Below are 23,989 nucleotides of genomic sequence, written 5' to 3'. Positions count from 1 at the left end.
AAACTAAAACACATACATGAGTGTTTTCTCCAAAGAACAAATTGAAACAGCTTTCAGTTATTTATACTACTAGGGAAAGACCTGCACTGACATCTGGTGGCAGCTGTGTGGAACCATTACATCAAGGTGGTTATATTTAGCATCCCTAATAATTGTGGTAAGGCCTTACTTTTCTTGAGCTAGATAGTGACTCTCTCAAAGACCTAGAGATGGGTCGGTGACCCCCTGGCAACCACCGGTTACTAGGGACTCAGATTTAAGCCAATTTTCCTGCCCACATACAGGAAACAATTACGCAAGTCTGATAGCTTCACACAAGCTCAAACTCAGCAGAAAGTCTGAATATTGTTCAAAAGGTGTATTTATTTTGCTTCTAATTACATCGGTATTTACAGTAGTATTTCAACCATCAAATCACTTTATCAAAGCAAGAAAAAAAAAAAAAGAGTTAGTTTCTTTCCTCATTTTACAACTTTTAGGCTCATAACTCTTTCACAAAGTCACAGTCAGCCCTGACGACACATCCACATGTGCACAGGATCAAGATGACGGTTTGGTTTTTGTAGGGCGCAGACGGCGGAGAGGAAGGCGGACATCTTGCACACAAAACTCATCTTCTGGTAACATCATCGCTGATGACTCCACAGAGAGCTGCTTCTGTTCACAGTCAGTGGGGACCTGACCTGCCACCAGCAGGAGGAGGGTTCACAAGTCTTAGCCTTGTGACTTTTAGTTTTACTTAACAACACTGAACAAAAGTGTATGCATTTCAGAGTGTCTGAAGCACATTTAGAAATCAGATCTCCAAAAATCTACATCAATAACACACCATAGTTATAGGCATTTATCCAATCACTGACGCCTAAATGATCACACAAGTGAAGAATTCTAGAGTTTGGTACCCAAATTCTTCATCTGGAAATGTTTATGGCAGTTTTTATTTTTATCATCATCATCATCCCCCCCCTCCCCCCCAGCAGAAACAGCAGCATTAGAACAAATCTGGGTCAGGTTTAACGTTTTTCCTTTATGACTCGATTTTTGGTGTCCTGGGGAAGTTTTAGCCAACAGCAAATTAATACATGCAAAGCAGACAGACCACTCTGCACTAACTCAAGATAGTAACTGCTGACCACTTCTAAACTACCAAATAGTGCTATGCTGCCATTTTTGACTTTCTGTACTTTAGATTTATAGACATGTGGTTTCATTTTTGACATTTCAGGCTGAGATATTTTTTAAACTTCCAGTTTGCTTCATTGTTGTGACACAGTAAATCTTATGTACTTTTACACTAACAGGCCCAAACTTTGACACGTTCTGTCTCTTTAAGTGTCTAAAAAACCAAAAACAACAACAATTGGGGGAGAACGAAAAAGGGTTCAGGACAAGAGTACTGCATCATGTATAAAAATAAACTGGTCAATATTTCAGCTACTGCATGTCAGAACCAGCCCAGCTCGGCAGCATTAATTCACCTTCCAAACTCTCAGCTCTCTTCCACTTCACTGTGCAGATCTCCTCCAGTGCACAGGCTTGCAGATTGATTTTCTAGCCTATAAGAATTTACTGCTGTGGGGGGGGGGCAGAAAATGGGCAAGGTGGGCCTGCATTTAGATAATCTAGAAACTGCTAATAATTTCCCCTTTGCTTAGCTTTCCCGATGCTAGACCCAGGTTGAAGGCTGAAGCAATGTTACAAGTCAGGGGCAACTCTAGATAATGACACAAGCAGGACTGGCAGCGTATCCCGGGCTTGAGGGTGGTAGCACACACTTAAAATGTGTAGCCAGCAGGAGGCGCTTTGTCATCCTTGTTGCTCTCCAGGGAGAAGGGAGGAATGCGGACATCAAAGTGAGAACCATCAGTTCTTTCGATGCGAAACGTTCCCCTAAAACAACAATAATAAAAACACTAAGTGAGAAAAGCTGAAGATACTTTGGATTTTATAGCATGTGAACAAAGAGGTAGATGTAGACTCACCACATATGACCACTTGGGGCTTGTAGAGACACGTGGCTGCTGTATTGGAAGGCTGGCTGTTCTTTAGACAACACCGGCTCCTGTTAAGTACAAAGAGCTGAGCATTTCTAAACAAACGCGACAGTCTCCTCCTCACAGCCAGGACGACAGTCTGTTCATTCAACTCTGGAATCAGATCAAAATACTAACAGACAAGCGGAGCCAAGGCATCTGTATCATATCAGAACTGGGGGCTTGAAAAGATTCATCATTCATACTCTGGTGTTGAGGCCTTTGCAGCAGTCATGCATGTTTATTTTTAATATGATATGTAATATGCAATGTAATGATACGTAACAAAAGAATACATTAAAAAAAAAATTACATCTCAGATGTCCTTTAAGTGGACTAAGTGGGGGGGTCCTTTAACTATGGTTAAAGGACCCCCCAAAAAACACGTCTTATGAAGCATAAGATCAGAATTCTATAATCCAATGTAAATCGCCGCTTGATTCATTCATTTGCTTAACTTGTTTTGGACCGTAAACAAGGCGCGAATAGGACACCGGAAGCAAAGCTCCCCACAGGAGTTTCCGCACCGGAAGTAGCATATGCTAACGTGCACATAGTCTATTACATACCTCAGTGTCAAAAACAAGTAATATAATATAATATATGACATGCATGCATGCATATATGGTGTGCAATATTACTAATGTAATAGTATTATCTTAGAGGGATTGATTGTGTGTCATTGCTAATCGTGTCTGTCGTTCTGTGGCCAGCTGCGTTTGTCCAACTCCACATCTCGTTGCTGTCTGTGGTTCTGCTCGTGTTTGTAAGCATGCTCACCCTGCCTACGACACCTCGTCCTCGGACCGTCTCCAGAGTTCCTGATAGGCTGAAGATCCTCCAGTGTCTTTCTCTCAGCTGAACCACCTCGTTGCCCAAGTTCTCCAAACGGATACAGTAGCGCCACTGCAGGAAGACAACACAAACAGATTTGAGCTGTTTATTTCTGTGTTTCACTGTCTTTAATTTACACGATAAAATATAAAACTACTCACCCAATAAACATGAGAGTTCTGGGCCTCCTAAGGACAACAAAGAATTAACCTTAGATTTCAAGCAAACTACAGAGGAGCATTTAAGCCTACAAATTAAAAAGAAACAGGCTGTAAGCCAACATCTTGCCAAGCACACCTAATAACACCAATGAAATGTATTTGAGCTGTGAGGTGGTGGGGCTCAGGCTGTGCTGCAATAACAAATAATATACAAGTAATATCCGTAAAGATCCAGCTACCCTCATTCCCATGTAGAAGGGGATGACAGTGACTCTGATGTTCTCAGTTGTCTCTCTGTGGACGTCTGAGAGCTCCAGCCAGGGGTGGTTCTTCTCTTGCCATGCTTTAAGGGTGTCTCTGGCTGTGAATGGAGGAGCTACAGACAAAAACAAAAAACAGTCACATTAAAAATAGTCTGCTTCTTAGGCATTCTAGGTGGCCATTGAGTGGGTCTTACAAGGATTGGAACCAAAAGTCAAACTACAAATGACAGTTTCACATAGGAGGCATAAACTTTAACATTACAAAACTTGCCACTCAAGCACTCAATCCTGCAGAAATTACCACCACCTTTATTCATGAAACTGCCCAGAGGATCGTCATGTTTACAAGATAAGACCTACATACATAAGATATGTAGGTCTGTCACAACTTTATGAAACAACAATGCTATGGAAGGAAACATGTCGACTACATCTGTTAGATATAGAAGAAACCTGGTGGACTTATACAAAACCACAGAGCTGAAAAAAGATCTGCGTTTACTTTTTGAAGGGTTGTACAAGAGGAAGCGCTCAAACAGCTCATGCTGGATGGGGATCTGCTCTGTGGAGTTATAAGGCAGAATGTCTTCATGGCTCACATAGTCCAGACCTGAAGAGGAAAGCCAGAAACAGAACCATCATAACTACTAGAGCAGGGCGATATGACCAAAAATATTTATCACGATATACATTTGAAAATTTGCGATAACGATATAGCTGACGATATAATTGACACTAGAAAAAATACTTTACAACTCCACAATTTTATTAGTGCAAAATAAACCATCAATGTATTTTCACTTAAACAAGCAGCTGTTTTTTGCATTAAAGTTATATAAAAATGTAACAGTGCAAATGCAAATTCCTTGCTGACAGTTTAACCTAAAGGCATTTCCAGTGGACATTGCACCACTTGATGGGTTGTTGGAGCATTACGTCTATCGTAGGGAGGAGCCTCACGGAGTGATACATACTGTGCTTCAACATAATATTACCGCATTGCGTGTGTATAAGCTCTTTTTAAGTTTTGTGGATATTATACACTGTTATGCTGAGGATATGTCGGCCAATGTCCAGGGTTAGGGTCACTGTCGATTTTCAGAAAAATCAAAGGATTGATTTTAAGTGTGCCGTATTTTCCAAAAAACACGGTAATAACAACGGTCTGCTAGCATGCTCTACCAAAAATAGTGCTTTGTTGTGTATCTGATGGACGAGGGCTAAACCAGTTCCACACCACTGAAGTTGCAGCATTTTTACAAACCAATTCTGGTTCATCCGTTTCATTCAACGATCTGCTTTCGCCCTTGTCATTCTCCGTCGCCGCCGTGTCTTTTTCGCCATGTGCATATGAAAACAAAGGCACAGCGCATGCGCGTTTTACCCATATTCTTTCACAATATTTCATTTTCTTATCGTTGCCCAACCGTGACCGGTATGATATGGCCCAGCCCTAACAACTACCATTATCAAAAATGCTCTTTTCACAGAATTCAATATTTGAACATTTTGAGTCAATTACGTAATTTCCTCAGCACTGATAAAATAACACCAGCTGCTTTTTTGCCCTTTTCTCTCTGACAGCAGGTTGGATGTGACTGTGTAAAAATAAGGTGTGCTCTATTCTGGCCAGACTCAAATTTAATGCTTAAAGTATGACCGCCAGTTTCTAATGCCAACTGTAAGACCCCAAGATAGACATCACCAGCTATCTCCCGTCTTTTATTATGTCAAAAGCCTCCATAAGAAATAAATGAAAAACAATCAGAATGTGAGTCAGATGTATGAGTGAGTGGCTCCTGACCAGTGTGCATACCTGGGATGGCGTACAGAGCCCTGCTGTCATCGTGGTTGGCCAGAAACGTCACTGCCTCCGTCTGGGACCTCTGGGACTGTCACAGCGCACAGACCAAGTTACATACCTGCAGACCTCAACACTAATAAATACCTACAGTTTGAGTCCACCACAGTGGAGGGTTTGTCACCTAGCAACATTTCCACTCACTGCACTGCCTGAGATCACACAGTGTCAATAGAAAATTGTACTGAGTAGTCAGTATAAGCTTTTAGTAATATAAGTTTATTGATGATAGAATACTGCATGATGACCTTTTCCTTGTTTAGAACTGATTGTTCTTTATGAAACGTGTTCTGATATTTGTATCTGAATTTTTCTACAGCGATAGTAAGAAGTTGAACAAGCAGTTCTGACCTTGCGCACACACACACACACACACACACACACACACAATCACATACGCACATGCTCATGTTACTGAATGAATGTATTCATTTCTCTTGTATAAATAAAGAACGCAGACGGTGACAGGGCACAAGTCTGTGAGTGTCTCTTACGTATAGGAGAGCTCTGTCACTTGTCCTCGCGAGTAAAGACAACTGCAGTGTTTGTGTTTTCTAACTCAAGTGTCTCAGCTGAAGAATTGCGGGGTGATTTTAAGAAATCCCCTGTCACACAGACTGTGTCCACAATTGAGCTCAAGACAGTGGTTGACGCTCTGAATAACTACCTGATCTCAGTACAAGCACAAGTTATACTTACTATATGAGGGCAGTCTCTGGTGTCAATGAGGACTTGGTAGTAAGTGTGAGTCTTCCCCTTCACCTCCTTGGAGCCGTGGGCCCCTGGGGGCTCAGGTTTGCTGCAGGAAGAAGCACTACAAATTTAGTACACAACACACAAAACAACCACGCAGAGGCCCAGAAAGTCAAGTTGAGATGGGCATTTTAGCCCAGACCACCCTACCTGTCAGACATGGGAGGGGTGATGTCTCGATCATAGAGGCGGGCGTGCCATGGAAACAAGACGATGCCTCTGTAGCCAAACACGCTGTGGAGAAACAGCTAGGGGAGAGCCCGACAACAACAACGAGATAAGGCTTTCAGAAATTATACATGTAGGACGCTCAATACACAAAATGTTGTATGGGATTACAGTCACTAGAAGAGATGATGCAAACATGTTATACTGTTTCATAGTCTAAAAGGCCTGTTCTCTCTCACTCACTGTTCTGGCGCCGTTCATCATGTATAACTATAGATAAAGGTATGGGCAGTAATGCTGAACACTGGAGCAGAGCTGTTTCTATCCTCTCCACACTGTTGCTTTGTTCTGCACTACTTAAGATCCACCATACAGTGCCAGAGTAGGGAATTAAAGTCTGACCACTAAAGTAATAAGATTAAAGAACAAAGAAAGAAAGTCATGCAAGGGAGCAAAACAAAAACAAACAACCCCCCGTGCGTGTGCGTACACACACACACACACACACACGTCAAAGGGCATTTCTTATTCTTCTCTGCGAGTTATGTTAACTAAGCAGTTCCACATGCAGCCTCCCTGGGCAGGCTTCTAAAGTATATTCTGCCCCCAATTTTAACATTTTTTTGTAATATTCTCATATGGAACTTATTTTTTTGGTCCAGAGCCTCTTCCCACTCTCAAACTCCAAGTGCACTGCTTTGGAGGTCTGCTGTGACCTGCAGCTGGCAGAGAACTGCTTCATGAGCCACTAGCCCAAACTCACCAAGGCTACAGAGTAATCTAACTAACAGTAGACGGGCCAATGAAATTTATGTTAGTCATCTGTCTAATACAAGAGAAGGAACATGAGCTAAACCAGATCATCAAACCAGCTTCGGTATAAGCATGAAGAAATTGTGAAGGTCTTACCTGTCCGGTTTCATATTTGCCGTGCTGCTTCACAGCCTCAAACACTCCCACAGTCTCTAGAATCTTCCCCTCAGGCCTGTTCCTGCCAAAAACAGGCAACATCATTACACTCTGAACTCTGTGTGGGTCTGCATGCTGCACAAAAATTGAACCAACAAATCATCATGTATGGGACAGCACACCGGGTCGGGAAATTCCAGAGATGCAACGACAGCAATTTGGGATTTGCCATCCTATGGAAAAATATGCATTAGGCCCTATAGGAAGACAGGTCCTGCAGACTCTCTTCAGCCCTGATCTCAATCACAGTTTGATAACATTGTTAACACTTGACCGTTGAGGTGTTTTGTTCAAATACAGTTGGACTCAAACTCCATGCCCCCATCATTATTTCAGAACAAAACAAACAATACGTGTTGGCACCGATAACAACAGCTGGTCACTTCATATAAATAACACTCTTATTCTGTGCTTCCTGCAAAGCTAATCTTCACAACAGAAATGAAGAGCAGGGATTAATGAGGTGGATATATGGACGGGGAGATTTAATATTACACACCAAGTTGGACAAGTTGTATTGCACAAGAATAATCACAAGGTAAGCTGCTTTTATTAGAAATATGGTTACAAAACAACGAACATGCAGATTCTGAATGAATACCTCTGGGTAAGATCGGGAGGACAATACTGTACTCAGTTCTGATGGGTGACCATCTCAACTTTGCTTGAAAGACAAACCAAGTTCAGATGCAATCCAGGCAGAAATGTCAATCATGACGAGAGAGGGCTGAAAATTGAGTCAACGTGGAAGTGCCAAAAACTGCAGGAGGTATAATGGCCACTCAGTGCTAAAATGCCAGAGTTTACCAGATAAATCTGTCTTGAGGTGGAGATGGTAAACTATATTGTGAAAAAGTGTTCTGAGTGCAGATCTTTTTGAGAAAAAAAAAAAAAAAGGAACTAACTGCAATACGAACCTGCAAAGCTGTAACCACTTGGTGACAATGTTTTATCAAAACAGGTTAGGGTTGTTGTCCCACTAATAAGAAACAAGAGAGTGCAGTATTTGCCCTGAGGTCAGGGTGGTGCAGTCTCTGTGCTGCTGGGATAGCCTCCAGCCCAAAGACTTTAGAATATGGATGAACACTTTAAAGATGTCAAATGATGAGAACAAGAATGAGCCTATGCAAACATGCACAACTGGCCTAAGTTACTCTTTGACCCCTCTGGGCTCCTCTTCACTTTCTACTTGTGCAGCAATCTGAGACAAGTCGATACACTGTCCACAGATAATCGCCAATCTAAATTTAGCCACACTGCTACAAACTCTGGACCCAGCCTCGGCCAACAGCCTCAGCCTTGTCAACAACACGCCTTGCCAAGAACAGAAACTATCCATGTCACTATCCATCCATTTGGGTTGTGGATTTGTGTGAGCAGTCAACATATCACAGAAAAGCTTGGTAAAAATATAAAAATATCAGTATGTCATCAGATATCATTACACAAGGAAATGGTTGCATAAACAAACAATACAAGAGTGTGCTGATTCACCGCTGCTATTCCAACCAGCGTGTGGGCACTCACCCACCTGTCCACCCACCTTTACTCGCTCTCACAGAACAAATAAATCAAGCACACTCTGCCTCTCTTTCTGTCCACACCTGCAATCTTTGGGCTTTCACTGGTGACCATTGAGGACATGAAACCAAAGCTGAGAAATCAATAACGAGCTAACCATTTCACTGTCCACACAACTAATTAATAAACATTTAGAATATCTAGAAAAAGACTGAAAGCCAGAGCTACAGTACAATAAAAGCACGAGCAGTAAGCAAAGTTAAAATCTTCACTACTCCTTGGGAGCTTTACTACAGGTCTTTTCTTACAGTAGGTTGTGTTTCATCTTCCTCCTTCAGCTGACACAACTGTACTTTCTTGTCTGCTGGCTCTCTTTTCTATTGTCTCCATTGCGCCTCTGTTCCTTGTGTCATATCAGCACTTCCCAGTTTACAGAGCAGTTCCATTATAAATTTGAGCTACAGATACATACTGATCCAGTTAATCTGAAACTTTAATTTTGCTGTTGCTTCTACTAGAGATGACACGTTAACCTGTTTAACATCAACTTCACTGGCATTCCTGTTTACACACGTCCTTTCAGCATTTTTTTCCTGAGCACAAACAATGTCAGTTCATATATATTTATATTTTTAACCAGCTAGTCCATGCCTGGATTCCTTCCAAGCACACATCTCTGAATCCTGCCTGTGTTTGCTACTGAGTCTTCCTGATACATCCCAGTCTTGCAGAGACAGGGAAAGATTGCAGAGTGCTTGGATGTCAGCTCACGGCTCTTCTCGCCAGTCTTACTGTACATTAGATCGCTGAAGTCATGTATAAATTTACAATATTATACAAGCTTTACAGTTAATACTTGCAAGCCTGTACTGAAGGTCTGATAATGACACGGGGAATTATATGCCCAATTTTAAAATTAAGAATAACTAGATGAAGTGTTAATCTTAAAGAAATACTGCTTTTGTGGTTGCTGCAATGCTATTGGTGGTTAATACAACTCCATTCTTAGTTTCAGTATATAATATTTGGTACAAGCCTGTCAGCAGTAAGACAATTAACTTCATTTACACCAAGGTAACTCTCCCATTACCAGGTCTGACTGTATAAGATCAGTCCACCAATCATCAACGATTAAGTATTGGGTTGATTTAAGTCCTAAATAACAGGAGAGGCAAATATTAACACACGAAACTGAGATACTGACAGGGAGCCAACAGGTGTCTAAATGATTTTAATAAGACAGTGCTTCTGTGCAGCCTGCAAACTGCAGCCTGTCCAGCACCAAATGTTTTAAGGGTCTCTCAGCTGTTCTCTTCACTAAAATGACAGTGCCAGCATTAATAATAAGGAAATAATACAAACACTATCAGGATAACGCAGATATTGCTGAATAACTTTTCAATGCCTATATTTGTGCTACTAAATTCTTTTAAAACTGCCAAAACACTGAAGAAGAATCTTCCCAAATGTTTACTGTGTAGTTAAACATGTACTGAATTGACGCCATAGGTTGGAAGCAGTAACAACATCAAGTGCTGATCAACTAATGCTGGCAAGCTACTTAACAGCCAATATCTGTGCTTTCTTCATTTCTTGTTGATAAATCCTCCTCTTTCAGATGGACCCTAAAGTAGGGCTGGGTAATATGAGGAAAATCTAAAAATCACAATATTTTTTGTCTACATCACCATATACACTGTGATATGTTTAACCTCCAAAATCCATATAGAGCCTAAAATTGCACTGGTATACGCATTCAAATCGACCATTCAATGTTCTTTATTTTCCCTACTTTGAATACAAAAAACCTGAATGAAATGAAAGGTTTTATTTCAACTACTTTTTAACCATTAGCTCTACACAGAGATTTTTCACAAATGACTCTACAGTCACAGTAAGTCTCTCTGTGGTCAACACTAGACCTTTAACAAAAGATCATAGCAACAAAAAATGGACATCAAGCAATAATTCACAAGACAATATAAAACAACCAAAATGAAAAGGGTGCTTTTAATGCTTATAACGTATAAAATCTATATAATAAAAAATGTGATGACCTCAAATTACAGTAGCAAAAGTCTAGATAGTGACTACAAAAATGACTGACCAAGAACAGTCACAGGAAATCACAGCTGGTTTATTTAACATTTTATTTGCAGTGTTTTCCCATCTGGTAACATATAAACATGCATGTTCAGTGCAGTGCGCCAGGTAGAAAAGAAGGGGGAGATTAAAGATGCATTCGCAGCGTGTGGGAGAAAAAAAACATTTCAGCGAATTACATGCAGACAGCTTAATATTGCTATTGCAATTGATACCCGATGGTAACAATAAAGACATTTCAACTATTGTATGTGGAAAAACTCAAGGTACCCATGGGTCGCCACAGCAGATCATCTGCCTCCATCTCACCATATCCCAGCATTCTCCTCTGTCACACCATGTTCTTTTTCACTCACTACATCCATGAATCTTTTATGTGTTATTCAACTTTTCTTCCTGCCTGGCAGCTCCATATTCAATGTGCTTTCGCCAGTTAATCAGCTTTCTCTCTCTTATGCACATGTTCAAACATCTCAGCCTCACCTTTCTAGCTTTGCCTCCAACCTGCTCAAACTGAGCTGTCCCCCTGGTCACTCCGAATGAAAATCTTACCATCTTCAGCTCTGCCAAATGTGTTTATGTTAGTGCCACCATCTCCAAACTATACATCACAACAGGTCTCGGTTACTACCATGCAATCCTTCCCCTTTTTTGGACAGCTGGACCCATGTATTTTAAAACATCTCCCTTTACTACCTCTGCTGCCTGCATCACTCTTACACCTGCCTCCTGCTTATTCACACACATGCATTCTGTCCTGTTTCTACTAACTTTCATGTCTCTTCTCTCCAGAGCATACCTCCACCTCTCCAGGCTCTCTACCACCTGCTCCCACTACAGATCACACCTCGCTTTCTAATGTTGTCTGCAAACATGGCACGGAGACTCCTGCCTGACCTCAACTGTCAGCCTGTCATCATCACTGCAAATAAGGAGCCCAGATCTGATCTCAGTTGTAAATCTCGCCTTTTACTCCAACCACACACCTCAGCACTGTCTGGCTGCCCTCATACATGTCCTGCACCACCCTTCTATACTTTTGACACTCCTGACTTCCTCATGCAGTACCACAGTTCCTCTCTTAGCACCCATCACGACTTCTCCGATCCACAAAGACACAATGAAGCTCCTTATGAACTTCTCTATACTTCTCCATCAGCACTCTTAGAGCAAACATCAAATCTGTAGTGCTCTGAAGCCACACTGCTGCTCATTGATCACCACCTCTCTTTATAACCTAACTTCAACAACTGCTTCACATATCTTCATGGTATGGCTCATCAGCTTTCTTCCCCTGTAGTTACAACAGCTCTGCACATCACCCTTGTTCTGAGTCCCAATTCATTTGCACATCGGACTCACTATGCGGGTATCATCTACCTACAGGCATCTGTCCACTTAATAGCAGCATGGCCAGTGTCTTTAACTAACGGTGCCATTTTGAAGAGCTCGTGCTTAGCTAAACTCTTTAGCATGCTAGCTCTGGCATATGAGGACAGTTCAGGATTCTTACCGTGACGACATAAACCTCCTCTGCTGAACACCGTCAGGCAGGCCACAAGCTCGGCATAGTAACCGCGGTCTGTATGCCTCGAACCCGCAGCTGGTGTCAACGACACTCAGTATTCTGTGAACATGCTTCTTGTTGTATTTACTGACACTACTCAACAACCCTCGACGTAATGCACTAGCCGCCATCTTTCCTACATTAGCACAGTCACACACGTATTATATCGTTTGTCCTCCAGCGCTGAGAGCCAATCATAGCTGAGCTGCCTTCATGGAACGACTGTAATAACAGAACCAAACGCTTAATGTTCAGTAACCTTCTTTTAATTATTTTTCGTTTACAACAAATATGACCTTCATTGTAGTCTGAAAATAAAAGTTTAACACTCCTTTATTTTCATTCCACCATTTCATTGGTTAAAATGCTGATTGCGAACCGGTAGTTTGGGACAGTTTAGTGTTGGAAAGTTGTGTCCCATCAAAAGTACTGTTGCTTAAATTTGTGTCAAAGCTTAGTAATGCAAAAACGGTAAGTTTTACGAGTTTAGGATGAGCCCTTTAAGGCACCACAAGGTAAGGTGTCATGTAGTGAGAAACGTTTAAGTTAAAAATGAAACAAATCATTATTATAAACTTGGTGTATTGGCGTCTTGGCGTTTTCACAATAATATATATATGACTGAGGTTTTACAAAAAAAAAGAAAAAAAACGTAAATAAAACGTCAGGAAGATGGTCACGTGAGCGATTACGTCAGCCTGTCACAAGACAAGCAATATGGCTGCGTACCAGGGTTTTTACTTGTTTTTAGCAGATGCTGGGTTTCATTTTTAAACGGTACATTTCAGCAGATATAAAGTAAAGTCCGTGTTTATATTGAGGCCAGGTTTGACAGAAAACGTTATTTAAATAGTTGCTTCGAAAAAACTCGTTTAATTTTTGGTGCAATCGCATCATGGCTTCTGCATTTGTGGTGGGGGATAAATTCAGAAATAAAGTGACACATTTACTGGGAAAGTCGGTGTCAGCTCTTCCTCGAGCATTGGGAGAAGAGCTGGAGGAGGTTCTTGAAAAACCGGAACCAACAATCCTGCCATTCAGTACAGCGAGGAAGATCAAGAAATATCTTCAGGACAATGGTGAAAAAAAGAAAAAACAAAATACTGAATTATATATATATATATATATGTGTGTGTGTGTGTGTGTGTGTGTGTGTGTGTGTACAATTTCATAACATTTTTTTTTACCGTGGCTGCATTTATCCAGGGCATCCATTCTACCTGCATGAGTTGCTGGAGGATAGCTCGCTTCACCTGCCTGAAATCGTGAAGCCTCCTAGGGTAAGTAAATTCCTGCACGTTTTGTGATGTACACTCATGCGCATCCATTGCTGTTACACTGTATTCACATGTGAGTGATAGACCATAGATCTGTAGATCTACTGCAGTGTTAACATGTAGTAATTTCTGCAACTTGGCCCCGTGTAATTAGACTGTTTTCACAGGAGGCCCAGCCAGTGTAGTGAGAAAAACTAAACTGTGACTTCTTCCTCTCACTTCAGAACCCTGAGCTGGTCGCCCGTCTTGAGAAGATTAAAGCTAAACTAGCCAATGAAGAATACAAAAGGATCACAAGAAATGTCAATGCTCAGGTACATTTTTTGTTAATATTAAAAGCATCTTTGCCATTTCAGGGTCAATACACTGGAACGTATTGGGTGTGCTGTTGAAATGTTTGGATTTTTTTTTTCTCATGGTGAGGAGTACAAACCATCCTCCTCCATGCCAGTTCTTAAAACGATGGGATGGTGATGTGATGTAAATAAAAAAAAATATAGATAGAATGCAAGTTAGAACGTTTATGGATGGCTTCCAAGCTTGAGGTTCATAATGTACATCTGAAGAAGTCTATTTTCTCACTTAACGACATGATAAAAAAAAAAAATGCCAGAACAGAATACTTTGCAAATCTTATAGAAATCATATAGAAATTTGGGTGTCATATTTGACAGTTCAATGTTGCCAGAGAGTCACTCCAAACAACTGGTTCTGAACTGTTTTTATCATCTAAGAAACATGTCTAAACTCAGACTACTGGTGTCAAAGGCAGAACTTGAGATGATTATTCGTGTTTTTATTTCTTCTCATTTGAATTGTATTAACGGTCTTTTTTACTTGTTTCAACAAATCAGCTTTGGATGGCCTTCAGACTTTACAGAATGCTGCGGCAAGACTTTTAACTGGCACTAAGAAGAGGTCACATATTACTCTAGTTTTGGCTTCTCTTCATTGGTTGCCAGTAAACTTTAGGTTTCATTTTAAAATTTTAGTTTTAACTTTTAGAGCTCTACATGGTGAAGCTCCCCAGTATATCTCTGACCTGTTGAAACCTCATGCATCTTCCCAAGCACTTAGGTCTTCAGGTCAGAAGTTACTATTGGTCCACGTACTAGTTTCAAAACACATGGGGATTGGGCTTTTCAGGCACCAAGGCTGTGGAATTCTCTTCCGTTGTCTTAACCCTGTCTTTAAATTGTTCTCATTCATTTTTTTAAAATGAGGAATTTTTCCAAAGACAGAGAAAATGTGCACATTTTTTCCAAAGTGCTGATTTTGATTGTGGGGTTCACACACAAGTTATATTTTGAAAATATTTAACACTTTTCTTTTTTTGTTTGATTTTCCAGGAAATCAACCGCCATGGCGTGCTGTCAGATTTCGGACAGCAGGGTGAGTGTACTGTTGAGCATCTCATTATAGAGGCTGGATTGTGCATCCTAAGCTTATGTACCTTCTCTCTCTGCAGTGCGGTCAGTCAAAGCAGTTGTGCTCACCGTATTCAACTTCCTGGTTACAATAGTTGCTGCTTTTGCCTGTTCCTACATGGGCAGTCAGTACTTGTTCACTGAGACTACGGCGGTAAGAGAAACGGTCCTGCTGCTGTCTGTCCCGTTATAAAACTTCTCTGTATTTTGTGACGTTCTTGTTTTGCTTTACTGAAATTGTTTTCAACATATGTTTTGCAGCGGGTGATCTCAGCGGTGATCGCCGCATCGGTAGTTGGGCTTGCTGAGCTGTATGTCCTGGTCCGGACCATGGAGGGAGACCTAGGGGAACCATAGCAGCTGTTACCTTTGGAATCAACACCTTGTAGGCAGGAGTCTGTAAGGCCTCTGGCAGCCACAGCCAAGCCCGTGGTTCAGAGCAGAACGCTCACTCTGAAACCTCTGTGGTCTTTCTTTCTTTCCTTTTGAATTGTTTCAGGAAACATTGATGAAAAAATAAAACGTCCTGAGAATTTCTTAATAGAAATGGTTCCAAGCCCCAAAGTATTTGTTCTTTGACATTCTGCATCCCTTTCTAGTGAAATCAAAATACTCAAAATACTTCGTATTTATTTCCCAGGTTTTTGTTTTTACTCTAAAACTACAGCGTAGTTTTTTCCTCTCTGTTGTGTAAAATGAATGATGAGGTTATTTTCTGTTCTGAGATGTAATCATATTTCATATGATTTTTATCAAATAAATAATCTAAAACAGTCCATTCATCTCAGATGTCCATTTGTGGATTTTCTGCCTGTTGCTGTTGGTAGATCACAACCAAAGGGGGAGCCCAGGAAAGACAAAAGAGCAGCTTGAGGTGGCAACAGATGATAACCTTTTAAAAAAAAAATCTTATGGGTGATATTTGGCACATGCACAATAAACTGTGAACTATAGCTTAATTTAGATCATGCAGTCCAGTAACAAATAACAATAAATGTCCCAAAGCGTTTTAAGAGGGCTGCCAAGTGGGGAGATTTGCATCTTGGACACCTGCACGCATTAAATGCGGTATTACCTTGATGAAAACATTGATACTCAAAGTTCTTAAAACCTGCAATATTGGAGGGGTCTATAGCCTATTTCACATGGTGTAGGCCAAATTGTATGCTTTGGACAAGTTGTCGGTACCATGAAGTCTTAGTTGCACTTACAACTTTTCAGATATATAGCCCCCTTTAGCTTTTTATTATTTCATCTTTGAAAACTTGGGCAGCACAAAAGTGATGTGACCCAACAGATGAACATTGTCTCCTGACACTGAGAGTCATATTTTCCAGTACGTCAAAACCAGTCAACAAGGTTAATATATTTGGCAGATCCAATGCATATACAGAGAAAACTAACCAACAATGACAAATGCAAGGTTTTTTTTAAACAATCAAAAGAAGCTAGTATACAGTATTTAAGTCATTTGGCTTGTTGTTTTGCCACGAGGATGTCCTTGTGTTGACTTTTCTGGAAAAGTCACCATCTGTGGCCAGTAATAATGGTCAGTCATAATGTTTACTGGACGGTTTCCACCTGACAGATGTGCTAATAATAATCTCCTGATCTGTGCTTACTGTATCTGGTTTGAAGTGAAATATCAAGCCGAACAACACGTAAACAACCGATTACTGTCCAGTACAGTAGCTGTGCTTTAAGATCATCATGCCGAGAACAATAACACCATGTATCTTACAACACAGAAGATCCTTTTTTACTGATCCCCTCTCCAGATAATGTTTCATAGTTCTATAAATTATGCCCCCACCCCACCACCCCCCGTCAAGTTCTGTCATATCAGTGGAAGGATTAAAAGATGTGACTGCATCCTGGAATACCAAAAAAAAGTCTTTTCCTAAGATCTGAGATTTGACACCAGGATTAAAGGTTTATTGAAAGATTATTTGGTATTAAAAATGATTATGATATGCAGAGATCTCTGTCCAGCTCTGGACAAACAGTGGGCACTCCCGTCTGTCATATTTGCCTCTGTATTATGCTTCTAATGTAATATTTCAAAACTTAAATCCAGGTCAAATTACAGAGGCGGTAAGCTGATAGACCCAGAGCTCTGACTTTAATTTAGTTCTTATTTTGCTTTCATTTTTCCCCTTCCCCTTAGGCCATGTAAACCCTGAGATATGATAAAAATATATTTTGATTTAGAAAATAATTATTCCTGTCGTGGTATCCTACCACAAGGAATCATTTTAATCTGGATGTTTTGAAAAATAATACTCTTGGGGTCACAGCATTAAACATGTCCTGGTTCAGCAGGAGAACAGGAGCTGGCGTCCGTGAGGAGAAACCATGATATATACAGCCGTATCTCTCTGATGGAGAGATCTCTCAGATCTGACCATAGGTTATACAACTTCTGCTATTAATACATTTTCAAAATGTCATGAGCTTTGTGTATTTGGCTCTTTAAAAAAATGTTAATAAGAACAAGTTTCATTAAAAATGCCGATAGGACATAAACATACCCTGTGGGTAAAGGGCAATTGAAGATTGTGCTTGAACTAAAATACATTACAAAAGATACTGCTTTGGCTGATGACTTTATGCTGTCTATGACATCACTGACAAAGATATGAAACAGTTAATAACAACTATCAGTTTCAAGTAGTTAGCCAAAAGTAGCCCAAATAATAAAAAGTACAGATGCTAAAACTACTTGATAAATGTCTAGAAAAAGAATATAAGCTAAAAGCTATGGTGAGCTGCTAAAACTAATGGGTAAATGTTAAGATTACTTAGTTGGAATTAGGTAACTATTAGCCAAAATACCCTAATAGCTAATTGTTAGAGAATTGATATTACCTAAAGCCATGCTGTCCCCTAAAAGTAATAGGTAACTGGTAAACATAGCTAGACTTAGCCCACTAACAGTTAAACACTAATAAATGGGTTGAATAAATGATTGCAAAAGTTGTTTAATAAGCAAAACTAGCAGATATGATATATTCACATTGGCTCATATTCATACATTACTGTTAGTAGGCAAACTGTTACTTGGTTAAATAAAACTGCACGATACAGCATTAGCTGTAGCATATAATGGTTGAAAAGGATATAATAAGTGACTTGATTATAAAAACTTGACTTACTTAAAAACTGACACTTAAATTTAATAAAAAATACTGACAAAAAGTACAAGTTACAAGTTTATGAGGCTTCAAGTTTGGGAACTACAGTGGTACAAACTAATGGGAACTTTTTCACTTTAACTTATGATGTTCGCTAAATATTATTTATTTTCAAAACTAGATAAAAAATTTGGGGTTTTTGGTAATATTAGTACTGTAAAGTAGTTCCATCCTTACAAGCTACAATATTAAAACACAACATACAGTTAACAATAATGAATAATAATAATTTCAATAAACTGATATTTTCTGCATATTTTGGTAATAATACCTTTGTATTGCTACTGGACAAAATAAACTACACAACTGAACAGTTATGTGAAAATGTGATTTGCGGTTGTATTATTTGATTATACAAAAACATGAAACAAGCTTCATGTTACACTGTCATATGTGCTTACTTCCGGCTTCACAAAATGCAGTTTATACTATCAGAAATTTTAAAAAACTACCTTTAAAAAAAACATTTTTAATTAATTTGTATTATATTTTAAAAATAACAAATTCTATTAAAATAAAAACAAGAACAGCTGTTTTTGACAAGTAACAGTACAATTCAAAACTGTGATCAGTTGCCTCAGTTTATTCCCCAAAATATACAAGACATAATTCAAAACATAAAATATACAACTGGACAAATCAGCATCGTAACAATTCTACTCTACTTCACAGTATTACAGCCTTGTCTGAAATTCATCAGCTGTGGTAAAACACAGGACAGATTTTGATACATTCATCAGAATTCAAGAAAATTGGTAACAATAGCAGCGTTATAGATCAGGTCTGAGATATATCCCATCGAGGTCTGTGGTCCCAGTTGTGGGTGATGATGGTGGTGGTGGTGGTGGTGCTGTCCCTGACCTTGAGAGATTTCCCAGTACATTGGCTGAGGGTGGGAAGGGACAACCTGATCTACTGAGGCATGGCCTCCAGTTCCAGTGCCTCCGCTGCACAGTGCCTGATGAGGTCCAGATGGAGCCAAGCTCCGGGACTTGAAGTTCCTGAAGGCCTGATAGGAGCATGTAGATGCAGCGTGGTGAGGCTGCCTGGTGATGGACTGATGAAACGAACCAGGAATGAAACCAGTGAGTGAGGCTCCTAAGTGCTGTTGCTGCTGCCCGTGGTACTCCTCTTCCCAGAGACGAGGCTCTGAGGGTTTGGAGCAGCTACGAGTGGACTGCTGATGGAGGGATGAGGAACATGGTGGCGAAGACATGGGGTTACTGTAGATTTGCATCCAATCTGAGTAAATCTGCGGGACCTCCTCACAGGAGTGGTTCTGCTCTGGCCTGAACATGTCTGCCAGAGTGTTTGAATACGCGGAAGTCGCAGGGCCGGAGGAGGGATCCACAAAACCTCTAACTCCAAGGACAGACTTGGTGGACTTGGAGAGTCTACCGGTCTTAATACTTCTAGCTCTTCTGTTTTGGAACCACACCTGTGGGAAATGGCAATATTTATAATGAATTAGTCTTACATAGCCAACTTCAGTTTATGCATCCAAATTCTGCTCAGGGTACCATGTTCATCAAAACAAATACTGGGTAGATTTTTTGGGTTGTAATTTTCTTGTCTTGGTAAATGGACTGATTCTTATATAAAGCTTTTTTACTCTACTTGAGCACTCAAAGCATCTTAAACAACATGCCACATTCAGCCATTCACACAAACACTTTTTGTGCACCTAAATGCTTTCTTTCTAATGTTCATAATCCAATAAAGCATTAGAACAACTTGGGATTAGTTCCTAATTTCTTTACATCCTCTCCACACTTTTACCCTCTTTTGTGACTCTGCATACAAGCTCTGCCAGATATTGCAACTAATAATGCTGAAGTATTTAACAGTATTAACAGTAAAGAGTAGAGGAAACTTTATAATGCTGTTTGACATGTTAGCTCCGGTCCTATGCTGCGGTAACATTGAGACTTTGCTAACATGTGACATGGTTAAGCTGTCTCCTGACTTTGATTGGAGTTTTCATGTGTGACAAAGACGTTTATCACACATAAACATTTACTTCATAAAGGAACACAGAACATGGACAGAAATATTTAGAAGGAAAGAAGGCAGATAGATGCTTGGTAAATATAAAAGAAAGAGAAAACAGGTATCACATCATCCTCTGCCTGCCTAAAACAGACTTAACTTCAGGCATGACTATCCTTATATGAGTCATATATATAGTCTATATATAGTCATATGGGCTCATTTGTTATTATTTTAAGTTCTTTAATGATTTTGATCTTTAATTGAGAAAAAGAAGAACAGTATCATTTATAAAGAATAGCTACAAAATATGTACTGAAGATATTTTTTTTTGCTGTAGTGGTCCCAATTATTGTCTCCATGGTCTAAAGGAGACCTATTCTCTGTGGGTTCATCGTGACCAACAACAAATCAGTCAAGATAGTGCAAATTAAATTAAAATAAGTAAATTGTTTCATTACAGCCACTTTAAATAGGCTAGATAGGCTTAGATAGGCTTTGAAAAACTTGGAGTTTCAGACTGAACATCCGACCAGCAGCCTCACCTGTATCTTGCTCTCAGGCAGGTGTGTGTGCGCGGCCAGCCTTTCCCGCAGGGTGATGTCCGGGTAGGGGGTCACAGCGAAGGCCTGCTCCAGCTCAGACAGCTGCGCACGGCTGAAGATGGTCCTCTTCCTTTTCCTCTGACCCTCCATCAAACCGATGCCTCTGTCCGGCTCCGGAGAGGATACGGCACTCCCACTGCGGGCATCTTCCAATTACAATGCAAATATCAAGAGAAATGTCAAACAGTTGAAAAAATAATGGTCTATAATAAATAAATAAACAGCCTTTCAGAAAGGGAAAGTTTATGGGTTGTGATATCTGGAAAATATCACAACCCATAAACTTGTCAACATTTAGGTTCTTTTGTGTTTGACCGTGGATTGTAATAATAACTATTGTTATTATTATTATATTATAATAATAATTATTATTACACTTATTTATTAATAAGAAATTAAAGAACAAAATTTTTTTTTTTGGAATTTAGAAATTATTTACTTTTATAGAATACATTTTATTATAGCCTTGAACCTAGGAATATGTGTATCTGTTAAGAATAAAATTTTTTATAATAATAACTTTCAGATTTATTTTCTCAGCCATCTTTTTGTTTACTTTTATCCTATTAGACTATTTTATTGTAATATACAATATAATTCAACCATTCATTGAGTTTTGTTGGGAAAAGCTGATTCTATGAAGCAGCCGGTCAGAAAGTCAAAAGTCTTTTTTCCTCTCTGTGACTCACCTTTTGAGTGTTCCTGTTCTCCGAATAATGCCTTGAAATCTGCCAGGTCTTTCTGCTGGTTCTGCTTGAGTAAAGAGAAGTCTGAGTCCATGAACAGAGCCATAACTCCACACACACACACACACAAACACACCTCTGCCGCTCGCCTTCACCGATGCTGAGAGTTGAGGAGGAGTCAGGAGCTTCTTATACCGCGTTCGGATCAGATGGGACACCCAGCCCTCTGCATCCAGTAAATCTCCAATTACTTACTGACTTGTTTTCCTGCCTCTTTAAGTCCTCTGGACCTGCTCAGGCACCATTTATAGTCATTTTTATAGGTCCTGAGAGAAAATTTCAGAAATGAGCCTACATTTATTTATTTTTTCCTCAGCCAAATGTCATCATGATACAGATCATATATTATATATATAAGTCCATCTTGCAGAAACACACACACACACACACACACACACACACACACACACACACATATATCTTAATATCGTACACAGGACATTAAATTATTCTGCATTTTTTCCAAGTAGGTCCTTAGACTATTTAATCTGCTGCAGTCTTTATGACCTCTTTTTTCCCCACCAAACAAAACATCTCATGTGATGTAAGATTATGACACTTGATAATCTTTGTGTTCTGCCACATCCTCCTTCTCAAGCTAACAGCTAATGTGATAAATGTCACCAGTAAACAGTGTGGCTGTACTTGCAGAGTACATCTGAACACTGAAATGAACTAGTGAGCACACACAGAAGATAAAGTACCTTATTGAACTAAAATATATCTCTGCCCTGAGACCTAGTGGAACTCAAATAGGTTTAATCTGTCTTTGCTCACTAAAAGCGCTCACCACCTGCAACAGTCACACTCCTCCAAAAATGCTGTTTATGTGGCTTATAAAGATAATGTATTGTTATTACCGAAAAAAGGCCTGCTGCAACTAGACACATGTTTGACATAAAATAACTCACCTGCTTCTTCAGATATCAGTGAGGCTGGTTCAGTGTCAGGTGTGTGGGTGTGGGGTGATATCAGTGGGACAGCCAAGCCTGAGCCAGAGGTTTGATCTGTTGGTTCTTGCAGCAAGCCTGCAGATATGTGATTTAGTGTACATATGTACAGAAGGTCTGCCTGCACCAATTACTTGTTGACTAAAGTATAAGAAAAATAAGAAAAATAAGAAAATAAGAAATGAGGTAAGCTAGCTAACACAAGGAAAGTCAAGCAGTTTCTTTCATGTACAAGTATATTTCCACCTGTCTCTTTTCCTACCGGTCCAAAGATCAGCGTCAGCGCGTGCACCTGGACTAAACCAAATCACGAAATAAGGACGGGGGAGGTGGGGTCAGAGGCTGACTGGATTTACTCTTTGTTTCGAAAAACAAAACAAAACCAATATTAGGAAACAAACACCTTTGAAGCAAACCGCATTTATGGTCATGTATGGAAGCCATATTGATGGGCTAATAATTTTTGTTAAAAAAATAAAATAAAATAAAATAAAGTTACGGGCGCTTAGAATCCGTAATTTTTCTCCCCCTGACGGCGCCCATGGGAAATATTTATTTGAATTTTAAATCCCGCTGTAGGGAGTTTGGTTATGTAAGAAAAATAATGAACTTTTCACTTTAGCCCTATTTCTGAGAGTGTACAGGTGTTAGGGTCATGTTTTTGTTTAAAGTTTGTTCTCAGGTGAGAACATAATATATGTAGATGCCTTTCCATTACACAGTTTGGTGTCAACACTAGTTGGACATTGGAAAGACAATAATGGAAAAATAATCTTATTATTCAGTCTTTTTCAGAAACTTGTGCTGATTTTGTTCAACCAGGTCAAGAAATGCAGGAATCCCAACTATCCAGGGGTGTCACATAGTAGGTTTTGTCTTCTGCGTCTACCGTTACATTGCTCCTACAGTTCCCATGAGATAATTTACATTCTAGAGGTGAGGCACAGTCCACATTATGAGGTTGGATCATGGTTTGTTCATGAGTTGGGCATCCCTTTGTGTTTTACACTTGCTTTTTCTCACTTGCTGTTTTTTCTTTCTTTTCTTTTCTTTTTTCTTGCTTAATACTTATACTTAATCTTCTACTCAATTGTCAGGCTAATGTGGTTAAAAACTACTTGGTTAGGTTTAGAAGAAGATCATGGTCATAACAACAAACCTGACCTGCCAGCTGTTATAATTTAGGAGAGACAGAAGCACAGCACTATGGCTTTCTGACCAAGTAACACTGAAAGTCTATCCAGTTAGCTGGAACTTCCAAGCAGAATTGATCTTTAGGTAATATATTTGAGCTTGTACGATGTGGAGGAACCTAAGATCATATCATACACATGGTATAAAATCTCCACACATTGCAGATGGTCTGGAAACTGATGCTGTCCTGCTGCAATCAGCTCCAACAACTGGAAGAGACACTTAAAAACCACACAGACCCAAACAATCACACAACTTTATGGATTTACAAAAGTCTGATCACATGATCAACTATTTGCAATTGCTATGTTTTATGTTACTCTTTCATTGTAACTTGAGTGACCATAAATTTAGCGTTGCTTAGTTCCCAATGA

At 39.8% G+C, this 23,989-nt stretch overlaps 3 protein-coding genes across 4 annotated transcripts; 1 reads left to right on the top strand and 2 right to left on the bottom strand.

Moving 5' to 3' along the window:
* Window positions 1-343: 343 nt before the first annotated feature.
* poldip2 (polymerase (DNA-directed), delta interacting protein 2) lies at window positions 344-12,385 on the bottom strand. Of its 2 annotated transcripts, none has more exons than XM_006809310.3 (11): window positions 12,180-12,385; window positions 6,983-7,064; window positions 6,056-6,153; window positions 5,852-5,951; window positions 5,108-5,183; window positions 3,794-3,901; window positions 3,268-3,404; window positions 3,029-3,055; window positions 2,814-2,939; window positions 1,983-2,062; window positions 344-1,890 (listed from the first exon to the last, which is right to left on the bottom strand). In XM_006809310.3, exons 1-11 carry the CDS (start codon window positions 12,362-12,364, stop codon window positions 1,776-1,778), a joined length of 1,134 nt encoding a protein of 377 aa, XP_006809373.2. In that variant the 5' UTR covers window positions 12,365-12,385; the 3' UTR covers window positions 344-1,775. The 2 variants fall into 2 exon arrangements, with proteins under 2 accessions (XP_006809373.2, XP_035772093.1); XM_035916200.2 differs by having other exon boundaries at window positions 6,983-7,058.
* Window positions 12,386-12,941: 556 nt separating this feature from the next.
* Window positions 12,942-15,707, top strand: vma12 (vacuolar ATPase assembly factor VMA12). Its single transcript, XM_006809311.3, has 6 exons — window positions 12,942-13,312; window positions 13,440-13,513; window positions 13,735-13,824; window positions 14,860-14,902; window positions 14,979-15,091; window positions 15,199-15,707. Exons 1-6 carry the CDS (start codon window positions 13,129-13,131, stop codon window positions 15,292-15,294), a joined length of 600 nt encoding a protein of 199 aa, XP_006809374.1. The 5' UTR covers window positions 12,942-13,128; the 3' UTR covers window positions 15,295-15,707.
* A 3,158-nt stretch (window positions 15,708-18,865) lies between these two features.
* On the bottom strand, window positions 18,866-21,725 carry sebox (SEBOX homeobox). The gene is made up of 3 exons (XM_006809312.3): window positions 21,415-21,725; window positions 20,666-20,871; window positions 18,866-19,569 (listed from the first exon to the last, which is right to left on the bottom strand). Exons 1-3 carry the CDS (start codon window positions 21,515-21,517, stop codon window positions 18,868-18,870), a joined length of 1,011 nt encoding a protein of 336 aa, XP_006809375.1. The 5' UTR covers window positions 21,518-21,725; the 3' UTR covers window positions 18,866-18,867.
* Between the last annotated feature and the right edge of the window lie 2,264 nt (window positions 21,726-23,989).

This window comes from Neolamprologus brichardi, chromosome 14 (assembly GCF_056152115.1).
Source record: "Neolamprologus brichardi isolate AB-2024 chromosome 14, ASM5615211v1, whole genome shotgun sequence".
NCBI classification, from domain to species: domain Eukaryota; kingdom Metazoa; phylum Chordata; class Actinopteri; order Cichliformes; family Cichlidae; genus Neolamprologus; species Neolamprologus brichardi.
The sequence above is the reverse complement of the archived record's forward strand: the minus strand, read 5'-3'. Positions and strand labels throughout refer to the sequence as shown.

Coding starts and splice junctions, on each gene's coding strand:
- poldip2 (XM_006809310.3), bottom strand. CDS start 12,364: ATGGCGGCTAGTGCATTACGTCGAGGGTTGTTGAGTAGTGTCAGTAAA. Junction 6,154..6,982: donor GCAAATATGAAACCGGACAG/GTAAGACCTTCA, acceptor GCTCTCCCCTAG/CTGTTTCTCCACAGCGTGTT. Junction 5,952..6,055: donor ACCCCTCCCATGTCTGACAG/GTAGGGTGGTCT, acceptor TTCTTCCTGCAG/CAAACCTGAGCCCCCAGGGG.
- vma12 (XM_006809311.3), top strand. CDS start 13,129: ATGGCTTCTGCATTTGTGGTGGGGGATAAATTCAGAAATAAAGTGACA. Junction 13,514..13,734: donor AAATCGTGAAGCCTCCTAGG/GTAAGTAAATTC, acceptor CTCTCACTTCAG/AACCCTGAGCTGGTCGCCCG. Junction 15,092..15,198: donor TGTTCACTGAGACTACGGCG/GTAAGAGAAACG, acceptor TATGTTTTGCAG/CGGGTGATCTCAGCGGTGAT.
- sebox (XM_006809312.3), bottom strand. CDS start 21,517: ATGGCTCTGTTCATGGACTCAGACTTCTCTTTACTCAAGCAGAACCAG. Junction 20,872..21,414: donor AGAACAGGAACACTCAAAAG/GTGAGTCACAGA, acceptor TGTAATTGGAAG/ATGCCCGCAGTGGGAGTGCC. Junction 19,570..20,665: donor TGCCTGAGAGCAAGATACAG/GTGAGGCTGCTG, acceptor CATTTCCCACAG/GTGTGGTTCCAAAACAGAAG.